Source organism: Colletes gigas, unplaced genomic scaffold, assembly GCF_013123115.1.
Source record: "Colletes gigas isolate AHSC1104 unplaced genomic scaffold, ASM1312311v1 Colletes_gigas_Sc00001, whole genome shotgun sequence".
Lineage (NCBI taxonomy): Eukaryota > Metazoa > Arthropoda > Insecta > Hymenoptera > Colletidae > Colletes > Colletes gigas.
In genome coordinates, this window is record NW_025106630.1 from 10283512 (window position 1) to 10305617 (window position 22106).

The 22106-nt window shown below is 39.8% G+C and overlaps 5 protein-coding genes across 8 annotated transcripts; 2 read left to right on the forward strand and 3 right to left on the reverse strand.

Moving 5' to 3' along the window:
* Positions 1–24: 24 nt before the first annotated feature.
* On the reverse strand, positions 25–6859 carry LOC122396847. The gene is made up of 9 exons (XM_043395556.1): positions 6851–6859; positions 6589–6793; positions 5797–5901; positions 4373–4476; positions 1098–1311; positions 973–1026; positions 520–662; positions 297–451; positions 25–199 (listed from the first exon to the last, which is right to left on the reverse strand). The coding sequence occupies exons 1-9, from the start codon at positions 6857–6859 to the stop codon at positions 142–144; spliced, it is 1047 nt and encodes a 348-aa protein (XP_043251491.1). The 3' UTR covers positions 25–141.
* A 1223-nt stretch (positions 6860–8082) lies between these two features.
* On the forward strand, positions 8083–12744 carry LOC122405389 (ATPase family protein 2 homolog). 4 transcript variants are annotated; one of them, XM_043410095.1, is made up of 6 exons: positions 8083–8194; positions 8753–8949; positions 9039–9224; positions 9297–10717; positions 10786–11049; positions 11121–12744. In XM_043410095.1, the coding sequence occupies exons 2-6, from the start codon at positions 8754–8756 to the stop codon at positions 11448–11450; spliced, it is 2397 nt and encodes a 798-aa protein (XP_043266030.1). In that variant the 5' UTR covers positions 8083–8194; position 8753; the 3' UTR covers positions 11451–12744. The 4 variants fall into 4 exon arrangements, with proteins under 4 accessions (XP_043266030.1, XP_043266048.1, XP_043266022.1 ...); XM_043410087.1 differs by lacking the exon at positions 8083–8194 and adding an exon at positions 8450–8588; XM_043410104.1 differs by lacking the exon at positions 8083–8194 and adding an exon at positions 8450–8588 and having other exon boundaries at positions 9303–10717.
* A 1052-nt stretch (positions 12745–13796) lies between these two features.
* Positions 13797–15112, reverse strand: LOC122396851. The gene has a single exon (XM_043395569.1). It carries the CDS (start codon positions 14595–14597, stop codon positions 13797–13799), a length of 801 nt encoding a protein of 266 aa, XP_043251504.1. The 5' UTR covers positions 14598–15112.
* Positions 15113–15364: 252 nt separating this feature from the next.
* Positions 15365–17663, forward strand: LOC122405411. Its single transcript, XM_043410123.1, has 5 exons — positions 15365–15795; positions 15871–16294; positions 16367–16537; positions 16612–16799; positions 16871–17663. The coding sequence occupies exons 1-5, from the start codon at positions 15720–15722 to the stop codon at positions 17278–17280; spliced, it is 1269 nt and encodes a 422-aa protein (XP_043266058.1). The 5' UTR covers positions 15365–15719; the 3' UTR covers positions 17281–17663.
* A 1510-nt stretch (positions 17664–19173) lies between these two features.
* Positions 19174–21679, reverse strand: LOC122405416. The gene is made up of 5 exons (XM_043410138.1): positions 21582–21679; positions 21172–21336; positions 20801–20986; positions 20372–20662; positions 19174–19537 (listed from the first exon to the last, which is right to left on the reverse strand). The coding sequence occupies exons 1-5, from the start codon at positions 21643–21645 to the stop codon at positions 19428–19430; spliced, it is 816 nt and encodes a 271-aa protein (XP_043266073.1). The 5' UTR covers positions 21646–21679; the 3' UTR covers positions 19174–19427.
* Between the last annotated feature and the right edge of the window lie 427 nt (positions 21680–22106).

The following is a 22106-nucleotide window of genomic DNA, read 5'->3' on the forward strand; positions in this document are numbered from 1 at the left end:
TTATTAATCATAGCAATACACGGTGCATGTAGGAACATTGAAACGGTACTGTGCGATTACGCGACGCGTAAAATAGTTTAAATCGTTATGTTCCGCTGGTCCGTTGGGTCGAGGAGGCTCCTTTGATTCTCTCTGCCCAATTTAAACGCAGGCACACTGAGTGATTTGTATGATCTCTCTCTTCGAACCTCGACGAGTCCTGTAACGATACAACGCGTGAAAATTATTTGCTTAAAAAATTCTATCGCTCGCGAATAAAAATTTGCCCATTATTTGTGATAAGCGATGTCGCGTACCTGTACTCGTGTACTTCGAATTTGGCCGGTGTGCAGGTGTGTTGATTCGAGTACAAACCGGCGACGCATCTCGATGGCTCCTTTTTGTCCCGCAGAATGCACATTTCAGTCTCGTTCCCCGGACACGTCCCGACGCACTGTCCGACGTTGATATGCTGTTGACGAAGTAACCGTAACGTGGATTACAAAGCCGTTGCGCCAAAAAAAGATAAAACAAACTTACACGAACGATCGGCCTGACGTCCGTCGTGTTCGTTCCGTCCATAATTTCGACTTCGCTGAAGTCCAGAACGGTCTCCATGTGGTCCATTTTGTGGCACGCCCCGGCGCAGCCACACTTCTCGATCACCTGGTACACTTCGTCCCCTACAAAATTAACGCGTACGTCGCATCCGTCGAGCCGCTTCCGGTTGTTACAGAGCATTGAAAGAAATTGGGGTCAAGCTTCGAGGACACGAGATACGCAAACACAGTGACGGACATAACAGATTGGATCTATCAGGCTGACAATGATCCGAGACGCGAGGCAAAATAATTTTCTTTCGAGCGACAAAGTCCGGATTTAAATTCTATCGAGACGCTGAACATTTTTAAATATTATAAAACATATTACGAATCTCTTCTCCTCGGTTTGGATTTCTTTCGACGCTCTGTACGATACGAGTCTTCTACGTACCATTCGGGCCCTTGATGCTAGACGTGCTGTTCCTCGTTGCTTTACATCCGAGATCTTCCAAAAATCACTTGTTATTGATAAAGTTCAAAAGCGCGTCGCAACGCGGAGAATGGAAAGTAAGATACCTTTAGCACAATGGCCCATACACACTCCGACATCCATCACGGCTTGATGAGGCGTTCCGGAATGTACTAGATGCGTCAAGGATTCTCGTTTACATGATGAATCTTTCGTGCACTCGCAAGCTTCTGTCACTTCGATCACGCGAACGCCTTGGATCGTCGAGACCCTCTCTAATTTCGTGGCCTTTGGACGACAATGCGATTCCGGAAAGCATCTCTGGGGCAACAAACAAATTGTTTTCTCTTTAAATGTATTCAAAAGGATCGCTGGACCTTTGGATCTCTAGTTTGTATCGAGTCTAAACTTCCTAGGGGGTTCAATAGCGTAATAAAAAAGAAAATTGACGTCCACCGGTGGGGGGATACCTCCCAGGTCTTTTGTAAGTCGAGGTTTATGATACGGAAGATTTATTGTTAACGTTTATTACTTTCAAACGCGTACGTAATTATCGCGGTACACCTTTTCCCGAACAACGATTGCCGTATCATAAACCCACGGCGCTAGAAATCGTCTCCAGGCCTGACTTCTCTGTGACCCCTCCGCAACAGGGTTTTGCACCCTGTCACCGCCAAAAAATTGATGAAATAATCTGATAGAACCTGTAACTCTCATGGCCGCCATATTTGTTAGAGATACACGGTCGCTCGACGCGTTAGAATTATTTAAAAAACGAAGCTCGATAAGTAAAATTGTGTAATTAGGGGGAACGCTGATCCTCTGCGAATAGTCAAGGGACTCTTGTCCGAAAAGGTAGCTGGCAGCTTCACAATATTGCCACTTTATCGCGGTCGTACGTTACGCGAGTCGCGGCATTATCGATGCTGTCTCAGATGGAATTTATAATATTCGCGCGGTTCGTTATCCCGTGTTCGGACGGTTCTCTTCGGTACTCGATTTCTTTCGCGACACGCGTGCCATTTAATAATCCACGCTGCGTGATAACCGACCGTTATCTTTGCGGCCAGTCGTGCCTCTCCCTTCCCCGTGTCCCTTTAATCCCCCCCCTCCACCCCCTTGGGATGATATTTCTGGCTAAGAATAATTTCTAATAAATTCCGTTCTCAGGTACATCCATCCTCGCGGTCCCAGGAACACGATTCGGGATTTAGTAGTTGGCCAAGCCGGCGCCGGATCGGTGACCCGGCACGATACGACCTTCCAAGGACGCAAAACACATATCCTCCCGTTCTGCATATCGCGTGCAAACGTTTCTCCTTCTCGGAGCTTGTTTCTCTCCCGCGGCGTGGGTGCTGCAAGATCGTAAACCAGTGATCGGGTTGCATCACGTGACGAAAATAGCTCTGTCCACGGGAACGGGGAACGAACGTACGCGGAGGGCCGTTCCCGAATTATTTGCGAACAACTCCAAACGGACCAGAGAACTCCCATGTGTACCGCAGCAAAACTTACGGCGAAACTTCGATTTCCCCGGAGTAATCGATTAATTTGCTATTCGATTTCTGGTTCGCTCGTTCCTTCGTATTTCGAACGCATTTTTGTAGACAACGTTGCTCGCGGTACGACTTGTTATAGTTATTATGTAGTGGTAAAATCAATTAAGGCTCGATGATGCCAGTAAATAAAAAGAAATGTTCAGAGTCGCGTCATTTGGCTCTGAGTCACCGTTAGGCGAGGTTTACGACAAGGCTGAGAGTCGTCGTTGGTTTTCGAAAGTTAAATACCAATATTTCGGTTATTTCCAGCACTCGGGTGGCGTACAATTCATAATAGAGCCCCGCCATAAACCTGGGAATGGCCAACGATGGAAACGGTGCGCTGTTCTCGAACGTTCCTCAGCCTCGACGCACCCCCGCAAGTCACGTACTCCATTCCAAGGTCACCGCGCTAAGGGTGCACCGGAGAGAAGAATTTTACTTGCAAGGAAAGGCACTGGGTCTGTAGTTTCTTCAAACAATCGCAACAGCTGTGACGGCGAAGGTGTTCTACAAAATTAACACGCGGGAAATAAATTTCTTTTAATGTGCATGTACTGTATTACTTATGTTTCACATGTTTTTAGGATACATACCACCAGGAGCATCGTAACAAATAAGAGTACCATTTTAAAATTCCACGACGTTCTCGAGAATTGGGCATACAGGGATCCAAAGCCTGCTGACCATCGTATGCATCGTGAGTTTTCTGATTAGGCTTTGATCTTGATTTTGTCAAAAAAACGAAGCTCATCTTGCACCCTCGTACTCACGAAAGGTTACTTTGCGTTGTGATTTTTTGACTGATTCGGTCATTGGCCCTTATTTGATTAAAAACTGTGGTTTAACTACTATTTTTCTTTGCATAAATTGGTACCGATTCGAAGTGGTTCAACTCCCATCGCTAGCCCCCCAGCCAGGGAGGCGTCTCGTCCGAAAAGGCCCTAAAACGCGTGTAAAACGCGCGTGATCATCGGCGAAGATACGGGGCGTCTCGATACGGTGTACGGGGTGCACTCGCCGTAAAAGTCGCGAAAGATCGTACGATCGCGCGATGCCTGGCGTGGCCGCATTCCAGCCGGCGGATTGGTCGATCCCGTGCGTCATAAATCTACATGACGTTCCTGCCTTTTTTCGCCCTTCGCATAGCCCTTGGCACACGTAACCTGCCGCGGCAACGTGTATCGCGGTATCTTTTTTTATTTTGCGAATTCGGAGTCCCCTCTCGCCTTCTCACTTTTTGCTCGTCCAGAAATTCTTCGACGCGCCACGTCCAGAGAGTTTCTTCTGCGTTTGTTCGCTACATGGATCGCGATCGAGGGCCGATTTTTCAACGGATTCCGCATAGAGAGCTCGTTTTTCGAGAGATTTTTTCCCCTCCCCTCGATCGACAAAACGATCCGCGTACGCGTCGAATATTTCGAGTCGAAGAATCGATCCTCGGCGACCGGTTCGTCGAACTTCTCGCCGACGACGGGCTTTTTTGTCCCGTACGGCCGATTCGCAAAGGCGGGAGAGGATCGACCCACGAAGTTTTTGCACCAGGTGCATCCCGCCAGGTATGAGTCACTGATTACAGACTTGGAATAAATTCGAATAAATCTTCATCGGGGCGTTTCTTTTTGAATTTCAAAGGCCCGATGTTTTGCGATTTTTTTCGAGCGTCGACAATTTTTGTTCGGCCCTTCGGGGTACGCGAAAGAAGTTTCGAAGCAACGAAGAAGCAGAGAAGAATGTACAATGGGGCCTTCGAGGTAAAAAATTCTTCGCTACGTAACGATCGATGGTTAAATGGCAAACAATATATAATCGACTTATCAACTCTTTAGAAAGAAGCTGTTTACCTGCACCGCGGGTTGGCTCGCGTCCCCAGGATCGTCCAAAACGTGTCGCGGACACAATTTGCGACAATGGCCGGCATCGATTTGGATAATCTCTCCCGATATTCCTGAAAAAGAGAAACAAAGGGAAAGATGCTAAAAAAATACTATCGTCAGTCGAATTGTTATTTGTTGCTAAAAATTCATGCACGAGCAACAATGTTGGGAGTATTCGCGACGCGTGGCCAACGCGGTTCAATGAAATTTCGACCGCGTCGCGACGTGTTGTTGATTGAGCGCCGCGGCGCTCCCGGGCGAGAAATGAGACGCGGTGTAAATCCGATGGCGCCGCCGGTAATGCTCGCGCGAACTCCCTACGAAATTTATGAGTTGTACCGCGTTCAACGTTGACAAGATATAAGAAGAGGGTAGAACCGTCTATAGTGTGACCGTGCTATTTTTGGCGCGAACGCGTGGGACACGCGGAATGCGAGGATTCCACGGTGATTCACGTTACCCCGGGCTTTCGCGTACACCCTCGCACCTTTCCGCGTTTCTTCCTATAAATGGCGTTATCGCGAGATCTACTAGAAACGCGAATATTCCCTGTACACTGGCTGAGTCACACGATCCCGCGGCCGTCGACGATCGAAGAAACCGCCGATACTGAAAGTACACCCTTTGTCGTACGCTAAGTCGATTTTAAATCGCGATCTTTTATTTGCCGTCGTCGAAAAGTCTCTGTATACGAATATTATCCAAATTTGGCTACGAGTTTTGTCGAAGAGCCAAACATTTCTTCCAAGACTATTCTTTCCAGTCGAAAGAGTCGGTCTCTCCGGAAGATCAAAAGTACGCGTACGGAATGTTTCTGGGTGGTATCGGCGGACAGCGGGTCACGGCGATCAACGAGGTCGCTTAATTGACAATTGATTCCGACTCGAAGGGCGGTTGTTCCTTCGGGCGTTTCGCGGAACGGTGGTTCGGCGAAACGTTAACTCTTGGCTCGCGGGAGGACGAGGATTCAGCGAATCCCAGTGCCGTCGCGGCGCTAATTGATCTTTACGAGCCCGACAAATCGAACCACAACGAAATTGATCCCGGCATCGGTGCACGGATTCCGACGGTCCCCGCGTCGCGGCTACCCGATCTTTTAGAACGTAGGAACTCGACGTCCACCACCGGATGCTCCATCCTCTCAATCGGCGTCAATTGATTGAACACCACGATATTAATTCACCGGATCGGATCCAGCGACAAGGCCACCGGCCGTTTTACCGCTCATGAACGTGGGGCGGCGAAACGAGTAAACGGAGGGAACCGTGATTCGCACTTGGTCGGTCGTTAAAATTACGCAACCCGCGCGGCGAAATTTTCACGACGTCCCCGCGTGTCTCTTGCGCCCTGCCTCACGAAATCTCATCGTTAATATTTGCTGATTCGCTTACCGTATCCAACGTCGATCATCCTTTCGTGTCTCGCGCAGCACACATGTTGCCGTACCTCTTCTCTGCGCACCCTCCCTTCGTCGCCCGAATTCTTATCACAGCAAGCTGAAACAGAAACACGCCCCGTTTGGCGACGGTGAATGAGGACGTCGTCTCGTGCGGGGGGGTGGGTCAAACAGCGATACAGCGCACTTTCGTAACGAGGGTCAGTTTTGAAATTCCTGAGATTTCAAAAAAAAGAAAAAATAGAAAAGAAATGCGATCGATGAACACGATCACCGTGAGGTACTTGAAGGGCAAGAAAAACAAAACGTGGGTGGACAGATATAAGGAAGGACAGAAAAAAAGAGCGACGAGTGCCTACCTAATGGAAACTTGACGAGGCAAACTAGGGTGAAGCCACCGAATACGGCCCACCGAGCCCTCGTGATTCTTATTCGCATCGGTACGAATAGCGGCGTACGTATCGGTTCGAACGCGACTTGACCGTGTTCGGGACGGTGAAATTCGGCGAACGCAACTATTATGTACAAATCGAGACGCACGACGGTCGGTGTGAAGAAAACCGGGTGGCGTTATTTTACTCGGCCGATATCTGTCAACGGTGGCAACGGTGGAGAAAGTTGTCGCGTCGACGCGTGGACTAATCGTGCTAATTCGTCACAGCGGTCGTTATTCTCATTTGTTGCTAGTGTCGCCCGGATGACTAGATGATACGTGGTGCGCGCAATACTCTTGGACTGGCACGTACTCGACGCATGCAAAAGCGGTAGTCCAAAGGCACAGACGCACCGTGCGATCGATCACGATCGGTTGTTGCCCACGCAGGTTGCGATCTGCGAGAAGACTGGCCGTCTGGAAGCCGCTGGATCTCGCTCAGACGGAGAGGCGTCCGGCTGACAGGCGGATCTCTATTAATCTCGTTTGGTACGGGAACGTCGGCCCGCTCCGTGACGGCTGGCCCGTCCGTCCATCCATCGGGTCTTTTGCCTCTTGCCTGCCCCGCGATCGCCGATGCGCCGACCGATCATGCTGATTTTATGCTCCGCCGAACCTGATTCATCTCGCCTCCATGCAAACGTCAACATTCCAGCCCGTCCAATTTTCCTCCCCCTTCGTCGCCCTTCCTTGTGTCTCATTTTTCTCCCCCTCGATTGTATCACCTAATAACGTTACCCGGCTCGTAAATCGGACGTCGCCGATACTGATTTCCATTCGCTAATTACAGTGGACGGCAAATCGTAAACGAAATATACGCGTCGAACTGAAACATTCGATATAATATGATCGCACGTAACGAGGAATAGATCCTAAGATCACTTAAATGGAATTAGAAAATAATTCTAAAATACCTTCACCTTCTTACAATATATTTATTGTAAACGCGTATCACAGATTACGATCAAATATTGCTGGCCTCGCTTGTAGTTGATCTAAGAAGAATTAAAAATTGCTGTCATAAGTTTCATTATTGATAGTATGACAAAATGAATTTCAAGAAATGATATTACTTCGAAACTTCTTTCCACGCACGTCTTCCAAAGGATCGAATAAAAAGAAATCCAATAGGAAGAAATTTAAGCTATACGGCGGATAGCCTAATAGTGACTGGTTGATGGTACGTTGATGCTTCAAAAAATCGTGATATATTGGGCCTCTGAAGTCCCAAAAGATCGTGAGCGTACTTGTAACGTTCTTTGACGGTCCTTGTAATTGTATCGAAAAATTTACGAAGGCATCTCTTGATCGTTATTAATGCTGTCGATAAATACTCGAAATATTCGAAATATCAGAGTATAATATATGATTTAGTGATTCATTAATTTTCAGGGATAAATTAAGTTCATTTAGACATCTTTGGATACCACATTACCTGGATAATTTTTAATTTTACAGTCTCATAAGTACTCGAGTAAGTGGATACCTCCTACCAATAGAATTAAATCAATAATCCTCCATACAAGCATAAAATAGCTACTGCTCTATTCTAACTGGATTCTTGACAATTACAGTATCGTGCTCATTTCCTGTGAACCTAAAACTGAATCTTCGAATTATCAAATATTCAAAACAATGTTTTAATATACTTAATCATGGAATACTCTGGAGGCTATGATCTCTAGTAATCTCTAGATCAAAATCAGGCTTCGTATAATATGTTACCCAGATGGGATAAGCAGATTGAACAGTACCGACACAAACTTTAGTACTCCCAGAAATTGTAGGAGGCGTTGCAATCACTGCTTCAACTTTTAACACGACCCCCCTCCAGTGTTACCAGGTCGCCGACCGGTGCCTGAAGGAAACTACCCCTCCGCTTCACACACTAATGTACCACCACGTGTATGTGAGTTCCTGCATTTCGGACAGCTTCGTGAATTCGAGGAAGAAGGCGAATGTAAGTCTTTCCTTTTTACTCTCGTAACTGAATCTGACTAACATCAACCGGCATACGACATGGAGTACGGAGTCTTGGACTCCAGGCTCTCGTCATTCCATTATAGATATTTGTATGAAACATGTTATACTATTAGATATCAGAGTGCCTAATTTCCATTTAATTCTACTTTTCTTTGGAGAGATTGAGGGCTACAGTTTAATGAACAGATTAGATACTTTACTGACGCTTCAAACTCTGCACATACGCGAGTGCGGAATGGCGGTCACAGCACTCACAGCTTGTGATTCACATGGCATACTGTGTAACTTTATAATCGTGTAGCTTGTACGTAGTGTCGCAATAAGAATCGTAACACATAGACTGTCCGCATTTCTACGTATTTTATAAGAATGTACGTTTTCATTTTTCACGGTACTTAGCATGAAACACTCATGAGTGCCTTATAGGTTATATTGTCGTAGTAAAGTGTTTCGTTTAAATATTTTGTACACGATTGTTGCAAAATCTGGTGACGACGAGGTAGCAAATTAGAAGTAATATTACAATTTTGTTTAGAATGAGTTCGAAATCGAAAGAAAGTGGTAGAAAGAGTCTTTCTCCTTGGATGACGTGTGAAAAGTGTAAAATTACTTTAACGCAAAAAGATGTAGCCGAGCATGCTACTAACTGTCCACCTAATCTAGAAAAGTGGAATCATAATTTCATTTGCAATGGTACATTGTATAGTACCATAGAACCATGTACACCACAAGGTATAGTCGCCATTGTGTTGATGCACGTACAATAAAATCTTGAATTAACAGACTAATTAATGGTTGGAATTTGTATATTTCTTGTATAGAATCGCCAAAAAATATTACTCAAAGAGAGTTAGACAACATGGTTCTTATATCTCTTTCTGCTTTACAACTCTGTGAGATTAGATTAGCAGAGCCTGTTATAGTTTCAGCCAATGGATGTGCTATTGTTAAAACAGTATGGTCGACTAAAGACAAAACTTCAACAAGCGTTTCATTGATACAACAGGGTAAAGTTTATATAGTACCCTTTCAGATAATATGTATAAGAATAAACTTCTCTAACCACATGTTTCTTCCAGCCATAGAATTAAATAATCTTAAAGGTCCGGTTAAGATCGCAAAATTGAACTGCCCTGTTAGTATTGCTAAAGAATTTATAATCTCCAGTGTTGGGAAACATTCATTATTCATGGAACACATTCATGCAGATGTAGCTGCAGAAATTGACATAGTATTAAAAAACCATAATGAACGAAAAATATTTTCTGTAGGTAATAAACTTAGCATACCTTTTTATGGGAAACAATTAACTTATAAGATTACTGAAGTTATATCAGATGAATGTACAGATAACAGTTTAATTGAAGAATTTAAACAATTAAATTTAACACAGAACGAAATATGTAATATAAAGTTTTATAAAGCACTTTACAAGACAAAGTGGACTATTTCAAACAGAGAACAAGAAAACAAAGAAAATGTACATGAAAGACATAAATATAAGATAGAGAATATCGGCGGATACGATCATATATTAGAAGACATTAAAGATGTTCTTGACATTGGTCTTGGTAGATGCAAAAGTATCTGCGATTTTTACATTAGCAAAGGAATATTATTATATGGAACTGTTGGTGTTGGCAAATCTCTCATTGCCAATGCCTTAATATCTGAATATAATATCAATTCCTTTACTATCTGTAGCTCAGATATATACAGTAAGTCCCTTGGCGAAACAGAAAAAAAATTAAAAGATATTTTCATGGAAGCTAAAGCCACTGCTCCAAGTATTATCTTAATAGAAGAAATTGATAGCTTATGTCCTAAACGGAGCACTTCGACCACGGATCAAGAAAGACGAGTTCTCGCTCAATTAATAGCACTTTTTGACGATATACAAAATACGAACAATAATATCGTGATATTAGCTACAACATCAAAACTTGACTTGGTCGATAGTTCTCTTAGAAGACCTGGTAGAATAGACAGAGAATTTGAAATTTATGTGCCTACTCCGACCATGCGAACTGAAATACTTGAAAAACTGGTGTCAAAGATATCGAACACTTTATCCCCGGAAGATATAGCAAACATCGCGTTCGTTACTCACGGGTTTGTTAGCGCAGACTTGTACGGCCTATGCACCCAAGCAGTTCTAAATGCCGTAAAGCGACAACAAAAAACAAAATCCGCTTCTGAACCGTTGAAAGTAACGCTACCTGATTTCAATCACGCTTTGAATGTAACGAAACCATCGGCAATGAAAGAAGTTTTAATAGAAGTACCAAACGTCCGGTGGTCGGACATCGGGGGACAAAGAGATTTAAAATTAAAATTAAAGCAAGCGGTAGAGTGGCCGCTGCGTCATCCTGAAGCATTTAAAAGAATGGGCATTACTCCTCCTAGGGGTGTTCTGATGTTTGGACCACCTGGTTGTTCGAAAACGATGATCGCGAAAGCTCTTGCAACAGAAAGTAAAGTCAATTTTTTAAACATAAAGGTAACACGTCAAAATGTACATCTACATCTTCCAGTAAAGTCACTTTTATCGTCTGAAGTTATTTACAGGGCCCAGAGTTATTCTCGAAATGGGTCGGTGAATCGGAAAAAGCTGTAAGAGAAGTATTCCGCAAAGCCAGACAAGTTTCGCCTTCTATAGTGTTTATCGATGAAATCGACGCTCTGGGAAGTGAAAGAAGTTCATCCTCTAGTGGAGGAAGTAACGTACAAGAACGAGTTTTAGCACAGTTGTTAACAGAACTTGATGGAGTCACGGTATTAGGAAACGTTACATTAGTGGCAGCCACTAATCGGCCAGATAAAATCGATAGAGTTAGTCGAATTCTTGTGTAATCCTAACGTTCGATGAATATTAGCGGATCATAACATTAGTCTTTCCTTAGGCGCTCCTCCGTCCTGGACGTTTAGATCGCATAATATATGTGCCATTACCGGACGACGAAACTAGGAAAGAGATTTTCGATATAAAGCTAAGACATATGCCGATCGCCGAGGACGTAAATATTCAAGATCTAGTCGAGCTTACGGAGGGATATTCTGGAGCGGAAATTCAGGCTATATGTCACGAAGCCGCCATGAAGGCACTCGAAGAAGACTTAAATGCAGCCATAATTACCAAGGAGCATTTTAAAGTAGCACTTGCAATAATTACTCCTCGAACCCCGACATCCTTAATCAATTTATACAACGATTATATAAATAAAATATATTAACTACGTGAAATTCAACTTTCGCATGCCAATTGAATTTGTCTGTATTCGATAGAATTTATCGTTCATCAAAAGATCATTCTATTGTTTTAACCACCGACCATGCTTTCACTTCAAACTGCTTCTTCATGTGGAAATTTCAACAAAATTTGCAATCATAAAATTTTAGTAACAAATCAAGCATGTCGGTGATAGTAAGGTGCGATCGCCCTTACGGTAAAAGAGATCTAAAAAGAATGATCGAAAGGTGTGAAAATACTATTGTCTATACAAGACATTGAATATTATCACCCAAAAAATTTGGCTAGTTCTAATTTTCAAATAGAATTCAATGGCACAATAGCACGATCAAGCGTTGTTCTTTTCGTGATAATGTTTGGTGTCCCAAACTGTACATATAACGGTTACTTGACCAGCTGTTTGTTTCAGTTGCGGTTGTTGTCCTCCGATGGAACCACAATGTCCACCGTGCCCCCCGTCATGTCCCCCAGAACCTATAATATGTTGTTCCCCGTGCCCCAGTCCATGTAGCCAACAAAATTGCCCACCGCCCACACCTGCTGTCTGCTGTCCTCCTTCATTACCCTGCCCCCCGCGGCCTTTTACGTGCCCCCCCTGTTGTTGTTATCCGTGCGTTACCTGCGCACCCATACCTAAGTCGGTACCCGCCCCTCCCGAATTTGGACCTGTCGTAAGAACGCGTGTCACCACCGGCGGGCTTTTCTATACCGGGACCATAAAGTATACACCTTGTACACCTTGTACACCTTGCGCACCATCTGTTTGCTGTCCCTAGCTGATCCTTTATCTGGTCTCTTCCTGGTCATGGTTCTATCACTTTGGCATCTACTGCGAAATCGAAAGAATGTACTTAGTATACTCTGTCGTAAAACTTCTCGATAGTATACTACACTGTGAAAATCCAAGAATTTTTATGTAGATTCAGTCAACGAAATTAATGGTTAAATTTGTCTTTATTGGAACACTTATTAAAAAAGTATCAAATCTTATACATAAATTAAGCGAAATGTCTACAGTTCCTTTAATTATATTGTTTTATTTAGTTCATAAAAACAAAGTTTGTACAAGTACAATGAATATGCGTGTGTTTGGATGAACGTTTGTATACGTGTTTACATAGACAATACGGTGTAAATCTGCAACGTTCAATTTTTTCAAACCATAACGAATCTTTCTTTTAGGTTGACTTCATTTTATTCATTTCGGAGACGTCTGTGCGATCTCGGGTGTACATTAAGTTTAAAATTTGTAAGTGAACATCTCGCAAATTCTAATGGAAAAGGAATCCTGCGATCTCTGTCCACGGGGCCATGTAAATAGGTCTAGCTGCACGATAACGACATGTAATTGGCCTTTACTAAACACAGAACGACACAAATCGTGCCAAGAGTATTATCCTCCCATTAAACGAATAAAGGCAGTGAGGTGAGAATTTATAAGCTAATTTTATTACTCATTCGTTTGTCAAAATAATTAAGTTCTTTATTATAGATTTATACAACCAGCGAATTCGCCGCGGGGTCTCACTCCATGGACAAATTTAATGTATCGTCCTGTAGTACAAGGTGGTTTCAAATATTTCGGAGTGCATAAATTAGTTCCTCTTGGTCCCCCGCCAAATTGTCCTGTATTGTGTCGACCTGTCCCTATCAGACCGATCGACTCTCCTGGAATAATATCATACTGCGATAGTAGATAAGTAAGTGGTGCCTTTTTCACGGTTTCTGTGGGCATTTAACCCCATGACTAAGTTTTAAAACTTTCGTATCTGGGCCCATAGCCTGTTGAATTGGGACTAAAATAATTGTACACACAATTACATAGTTTGCATATATTATATTTAACAGTATTTATAAAACATTATTATACAGATAAATTAACATAAACGAGGATATATCTGGGGAATAGAATTACAAAATTACAATACCGGAAGCGGGCATGTACATATATAGTAGGTCATACACACACACACACATTCATACGCTCGCTGTTAAATTTCCTTAAGGCGTGTTCTTACTAATTATACAGTGCTGCCAATTGTAATAAGACTTGCTAATATTGAGAGTCCTACTAACCAACTCTGAACTCCCGAATTCTAGGAGATTTGCATAAGTCACGGTGTAACTATTTTTATTGTATTTAAAAGATATGACTAATGACTATGCACTTAAATATTAGATCTTGAAACAGAGTAATAACTAAATAAAACAAACAATGCATACCTTAAAACCATGTTTAAACAAAATCAACAACTTTACATGTAAATGGCATCATTTGATTGTTAACAATATTGTAAACTTAATTTGTTTTATTTAATCTATTGTTATTTCAAGATGTAACATTAGAAAGTTCAATGGAGTCTGCAATAGTGTATGCCTTATTGAGTTCTTCTAAAGATTTCTTAACATGTTTTTCAATAAGATCTATTTCATCATTAGCAGGTACATCAAATTCAGATTTATATCTTGTTAATAAATTTTGAAGTTGTGACCACCTACACAATTTCTTGTTAACAAGTGGCACTCTCTTTGAATTAGTAATAGAAATTTCTTTACCTTCATGAAAAATGTATATTTTCATTTGGTCATCAATTACAATTTGTGTGTTTATTGCTAAAAGATCATTATCATGATCAAGTTTATAAAAATAAATTTTAGAATTTGTTAACTTAGTGTGCCAACATTCAAGCATTTCAAGTTTTTCTTGATACTTAGTTATTAATTCTACAAAGTTTACAATGAAATCTACATCAATAAAATCTACAATGAGTTGTCTACGTTTTTCATAATTGTTTTTATGTAGCAGTGCAAGCTTTTCAAAATAATCCGATTTGCAAAATATAGAGGGCACCGCATCTGGTACAAGCTTTGGACACCTTACTAAGGCATTTCTATGTACACCATTAGAAGTCACAACTCTCTTACATCTTTGAATATCATCTTCACCAAAATGAAGACTACAAACAGCAGAATATTTTGTAGGTGTCCAATGTTTCCTAGGGATAGCAGCTATCCATTTTTTTCGCAATTCCTCGTCCTTCGGAAATAAAAAAACCGAAATGTAATTATCCGATTTTAATGTGCTACTATAATTTCCCTTACAACCGGGAACACAGCAACGCCGTGGCATCGTTACTTTATAGAATTCTTCATATAAAACTACAACAAAGAATACAAAATAATTAATCGGCAGTTACGATAGTTCAGACCAGTTTAGACCTCAGATTCTAAGCAACTGTGCTGCACACAAATATAAAAAAAAAAAATCAACGTGATTAATATATCAAGGAACAAATCTACGTTGTATTAAACATTTTATTGCACTGCACTATACCTAATCCACAGTTTATTCTCACTTATCGCACAAACAAAAACTTAATAAAAACTGAAAAGTTATTACTGAGTGGGTTATGTGTACATCGTAACTGGACTCTCTCACTGTTGCCAAATTTATGTTTATCATGACCAGTGTGGCCAGATTTGGCATAGTTCAGTGCATCGATGGTGACACTAGTAACGATGAATTTCCTTAGCATTTAACGAAGTGGTGGGGAAAGCAGACATATCCTACCATACGAACCATATGTTACGCGGGTCAGCACTTGACGCAACTTCGGGAAATCGATAAAGAACACGAATGGAAGCCTTTCCTTCTTGCTTTTGAACAGCTGAAGTCCATCTGTCTATCCTTGCCTCAATGGCATACAATTTTGAATCTCGACTGCCCGCGCATTATGAGCAAACTAGATTTCGAATTTATATAATATAAATATTTGCTGTCCTTAACAATTAGAACAGATGTTAAGATATTCACGACATATATTAATAGAACCTAAAAAATAATGGATATAGAACTTGTATGTGGTTTATATCTTTGCCAAAATTATCCAGTTATGCGAAGTATCCCATGTTCTTTACATATATACCATGTATATTAAATATTAGATTTTTGTATCATACTTAAAGAATTCAGTATGACAAAAACAATGTTACTGATAAAGAAGTAATTTCGATTTCAGATTCCCATGTTAAATACATCCATGTTTATTCAAGATTTAACAAATAAAATGTATGATATTATTGTAAAATAAAATTTGTAAAAGTATTCTTGGACATGCAGAAAAACGAATTTTATTTTGTACGGTCATGTATGATTAGAATATATTCACGTGGGAAAAGTAAGGTTATGTTTAGTTTTGATCGACGTATATTTAACATTGGAAATTGAACATATCTAAAATAAATAATCAGCATGGAAGTTATGTGGAATCGCAAACAGTTGGAACATCCACCAAATGCAAGTTTTCGTATCGAACGTGAAAAATTTGGTAAAATTTAGAAGAACCTATTTTCTAGAAATAAAGATTGTAATATAATATCTGCTTATTTGTTACTACTTTCAGATGTAACAGGATTTCAAATGATCCTAGAAATGGTTATAAAGGATTTGAGTTCTCAAGAATTGTTGCACAAGGAAGCAGCAATTTTAAGTAGATTAATTTATCGTATGAAGAGTAAATTTAGAAATGACAAAGGTGTTAAAGCAATGTCCAAAGTAAACAGAGCTTTGCTCAATTATCTTTCTTTGTCCCTTGAAAAAGAATATGAAAATTTAAAAAGCTATATTGAAGCAGACGATGAATATGTTAAATTACCTAGTAAACAGATGTTAGAATTTGTTTTGGTCAGAACTCAAGGCTTTGCAAAGCTTATGGTACGCGTAGAAGAAGTCTCAAAACATGCAGCTCATTTCCTGAAATGTAGAATAGCTTTGGGTCATGCTTGGTCTGTTTCCATTATTGCATATGCTGTTATCAGTAGAATATGGTGTGTTATTCTCTAATTATTTAATAAAAATTCATCAATCATTTATAATCCAATGGGTATATTTTTCTATAGGATTTTATCAAGGCATTTAATTAAAAAGTCTTGTACATGGTATAATGGTTTATATCAATATTTAAAAACGTTTAAAGCCTCAGGAATGGACTGGCTTCCCAGAGACTATGAAATTGCAAACAATTTAGAAACATGGCTAGCATTGCCATGGATAAATGAACCTACACCAAGGTGAATATAAAATGTATAACAATAGATTTTATGTAACAAAATTTTCATAATTAATAAATTTGTATTATGTACAGTGTTCCTGATAGTTCTGGATTAACAACTACAATGTTTAAATTAATCATTCCACGCGATGACGAGTCGGACGAAGACGAAGAAATAAAAGTTAAAAATATATCAACATATGCACAGGAGAAAAATGTTATTCCTAATATTGTACCAAAGGATGAAAACAAAAACGAACTTGCTAACGACGATGCGGGAGGTATAAAAATTGAACGCTGAATATTAGGTTTTATAATAAACATATAATTAACCATAGCCTTTATTTTGCAGAAGTTATAGATCGACATACTTTCAGTTTAATACATACTGCACAGCAGGACGAATTCACTAATAACAACCATACAAATTTATCTGTAATTACCAAAAAAAAGAAACATAAGGTAATCTGTACTCAGGATAATAGTAAAAAAATTGAAACAGCAGAAGGCACAAAACCGGAGAAATTGAACAAAAAGAGAGACTCACAGAAATTATTAACATTAGAAAATGTTAAATGTAAGGCAGATTTGACAATACTTTTAAACAAAGAGTCCTACCCAGGTTTGGATAAATTACAATGGAATATGATTAGGAATAAAAGCAAAAAACTACTGAACAAATTGGATGCATGTTCTGACGAAACAAATCAGTCGATTTTATTTAAAAAAGTGATTAAACGTATACAACGTTCGATAGCCTAAATATAGTATAATTGAATTTACTATACTTTTACAGCAAACGTCTTACAATATTGACTATTTGTAAAAATCGAATAAAGAAAGACTAAAAATAAATGTTGTATATGTTATGAAAAGTATTTTATGTTAACGGTGTAAACATAAATTCATAAATAATGCACGATTAAAATGGTTTTTATTAATCAACGATATTCAGCAGGAAAATATTCTATATATTTAATAAGTTACATGGTGTAACTGCAAGCGAAATTATAGTACGTTCGACACTTTAAATTCACATTATAAAATCAAAATTATCCCTGAGTATATATAGTTTTTTATAACATCGTTAAATTCAGTGAAGCACATCGACACAGAAGTAAAAAGAATTCTGTGCAGTTTTATAAAATTGTTGCATATATGTTACGCCGTTTTCCATAAATGATTATTGCATATCGTAAACCGGGTACAAGTGCGTCCTATTTCGGCGTGGCCTCATCCATAATTTTAATCCGATATTGTACTGCCTTTTCTTCATGTTGTTGAAACAGCAAGCTCGAAACTGTCGAGTACCGCATATGTCGGCACACTCTCGGCCACACTGGTCGCACGACAATGTTTCTCCAAAGGTCCATAACGCGCATACTATAACACACGGATTACACTCACATTTTCTTGCAATTTGCTTGGCTCAAAGGAACGCATTTACGGGCACCGTAACAGAATTCCAACACTTTGTAATGAATGCTAAGTAAGTAATTACAAGTTATTGCATTTATATGGCGCGCAAAGTAACGCGTAACTCGATCAGACTTTTGTAAACTTTCAGAATTTTCAATCCAAGATGCGGCTCTCTGGACGCACGAATCTACTTTAATGGAATTTATCGACGAAGAGAGAATCTAGGATCGCCGATCGTTCTTTCTTTCAAGGTTCGTAATTAAAAAGAAAATTCTGTAAAATTAATCGTTATTTATGGCAGCGAGATTCTATGTTATATAATAAGGAAAATCACTGATAAATGGAACAGTACCGCTGCGTCTGCTTTAGGTAATGCACTGTTTGATGGGATTATCTTCTTAAAGAAGAGATTATAGTGTGATTGACGATCTCGTCTGTTTCAAAATCCTTTGACGCACCTACCGTTCCATAATTATCAGAATATTACTGTTTTTACTGATATTAAAGATATATTTATCCCGCCCATGAATTACAAATTAATTGCTAATTAATATTTCCGCATACAGATTGATATCAAAATATAGATTTCTATAAAAAGAATAATATTTTTTTCGAAAATGTAGTGACGTCTTTTAAATGAATATGTCAAACAATGCCTTAAATTTACTTTAACAAAAGTGATAACGCTTACTTGCAAGAAACAGCATCACGCAAGTACAATTCATCTTCATGATTGGTAATCCACTATTGGGTGCAACAAGTGTGTACGTACAATAAGTAGGTGCTTGAACAGAAATATAAAATTATTTTCATTTTGCGTTCGTTAGAAATTTTGCATTATTGTAGCTATCCGAGATAATAATAATTTTGACGAGTATCGAAACGTAAATTCTGAACATAATTTTCTATTATCTTCTACTAAAATAGATCAATTTTGTTCGTGCAATATTTTCTGTTTTATACAGAGTCTATTGCATTGTTAGATTGCTCTTCACAGTGTTTGATATTGAAATCGACGCACTCTAATAAAAATGGGTAAAGAAGCGATTGGATAACGCGTTATATTCAAGATGTGTACAATCAAATTTGGGTACATTGTAGAATATTTGTAAAGAGAATTTTGCAACAGAGCGTTGGTGCTTGGATGTACAATAATGATTTTGAATATGTCAACTTACCAATCCTTCACGGATGAGCGTCAGAGACCAAGTGGTAATCCAGCGGAGGACCGCTACCCCAAGATATAGACCCCCACCAGCCACTGTCGCCTCCTTCATCCTTAACGCATACGCAATCGCATTTTCTGCCTTGATATAATATTCAGTGAAATTTCCAAGTCGAAATACCATTACTATTAGACGAGTCCGTCAGTCAGTTTGAACCAACTTTGTTGAAAAAATCGGTAAGGGATCTAAAGAACCTATTTAAGTAAAAAAGAAGTACGAAGGGGGGAACGAGATTATGCGTTATTAAAATATTAACATCAAATGTTAGTAAGGCAATAACAATAATAATATGCATAAGACGACGATGCCGGCGTGGGTGTTGGAAGATATTATTTGATGTCTTGTCGCGGTGCTCGTTTGCAATAAAGATTCAACTGAAAAAGAAATATTACACGATAATAAATACTATCGATATCGAACTTTGTTATTAGACAAAGTTTAAGTGTTCTGTTGGATACAGTGGTCGAATTAATTTGCTCCTTTTTACACGTGTTCGGCCATCCCTGGGAAAAATTTTAATGGAGGATTCTAGAGGCCAAAATAAAACGAAAATCAAGAATACCAATTTATTGGTGGAGGCTTCGTTAAAAAGTTATTAACGTTTAAAGTTCCGCCCGTATTGAATTTTTTTCTCGAAAATGCGTAAGATTTCGAGGGTATGTCTATTCACCAAAAATGATTGCAATTGACCCCCGCAACCGAGAATAATTTTTTTAGAACGATTTGAAAAACTTTTTTCCGTCGAAAAATTTTACACCTTCTCGAATTTTTTTCTCGAAAGTGGGTAGGATTTCGGGGGTTTGTGTAATGACCAAAAATGATTGTAATTGACCCCTGTAACTAAATATAATTTTTTTAGTATGATTTTAAATATTTCAATTTCGTCGAAAAGTTTCACACCTTTTCGAATTTTTTTCTAGAAAGTGGGTAGGATTTCTGGGGTATGTGTAATGACCAAAAATGATTGTAATTGACCCCCGCAACAGAAAATAATTTTTCCAGAACGATTTGAAATTTTTTAATTTAATTGTTAATAACTTTTTAACGGGGCTTCAGTCAAGAAATTGATATTCTTGATTTTCGTCTTATTTTGGCCTCTAGAATCTCCCATTAAAATATTTCCCAGAGTTGACCGAACACTCTGCATTTTATTAATAAGACTTCAGTTATCCGAACACTGTTCAACTAAATATTAGAATTACTCGAACCGGGGTAATAGACGATCCTTTCCCTCCGTTTGTAATTCGTGCGCGGTATAGAAATCTCGCAGTCCAGTAAAATCGGATCGAAAGTGTTCCTAATTAACGCCGTGCGTTTCACGGATAGATCTTTTCTGTACCATTTTGTTTCCTCTGTTCTGTCGTAATAATCAACAGCCTCTAATCCTTCGATGTAAAATTTCAGAATCGGTCGCGGTTGTGCTCCGTTCGCCACGCACGTGAGATTCATATGGGTGTCGTTGTAGGACGAAACGTAGATTGTTGCGTCCGTTTCCGGCACTGTAATATAATAATCGTAATTCGAAACGGTATCGAGCATCGTCTTTGGCGGAACAGAGTCTCGAGTATCGATGTTCCCCTTAATCCAATTTAAGCGACAGAATTATATCGAGACTTCGACGCAACCCACAGAATTACCGTAAACGATCATTCGCGATCTCTTTGAGTTGGTTTCTTGAAAGGTACTGATCGTGCACGTGTATTCCCCGCTCATCTGCGCGGTGATAGTTTTCAAACGGATGACTGATCTCAAATTGGGATGCCTCAGATTCTCATCGGGATACTCGGCCAATCCGTTTATAACTCCCGCGTCCTGAGGCGGCACTATACGCACAATTAGAGAAAGTAATTTTAAAATAAACGCTAGTCTTTACTGTGTAATAAGTCCGTTCAACGATGTCACTTTAATAAGTCAACTATATTACGAAAATATTAAAATTGCTGAAGTTTTTAGTATTTAATATAAAGAAACGCTAACGGACTTGTTATACAACTTAATGCAAAATTACTTGGCGGTATCCATTGGTAAATTTGGTCCATGTTGTGGTACCACTTTATCACGAGGCCGTTCTCGTCCGATCCGACGTAATAAACGCAAGATAGATCGATCGGTCCGGTATTATTACGCACTACGAGCGGGATGTCCAACTCGTCTATCCTCGATGCTTGTGTGTCTAGAAAAATATTCCGGTTCTCAGTCGATTTTGTACGACTAGACAAATGTCGAAGAAGATAGACAATTAACTCGGATATTACGAAAGTAATCGAGGCGTAAAAATTACGTGTTTCACCCTCCGTATCGCTCCCGTTTAGTGTGTATATTTAGAATAATTCAATCGCGTCGTGAGAGCCATAGACGCGCGCAGGAAATTGTTAAAAACGACACGCGAAATTCGGGAAATAAGGTGCATAGATTTACCTGGGAATGGATTCGATATTGTTGCAGCGACCATTAGAAAAACCGTGTGCGTTACAGACAACATTTTCAATGAAGGTCTCTTTTCGGACTGATGCACAATTAACCATGCTTCGTTAAACTTAAATCAAGCGCAGGCGAAAGATTCTGCGCAGCCACGGGATTATAGTGTTCACCGAGTGCACGTTTATAACGAATGTTCTTTAACGAGAGAAACGATTTGTACTTGGAGGATATTTACCGACGGGCATTTAAGTTTATCAAAAGCGGATTGCAATTTGTACAAAATTACATTGAACAGAAGTCTTTTTCAGTATCATAATCGATCACAAAAAATACCTTTCACCGATTCAAATTCGAACAGGCGCTCTTCCTAGTTCACGTCTCCGCCGGTAGATGGCGCCGCTGCTGAATTACAGCGGCTCGTAGCGTTTATTTTGATGTATCGTTGAATACATGCATCTCATAGAATGAGAACTCGTTTCAAAATTTATATTTCAACATAAAATACGACTTGGACAATCATCT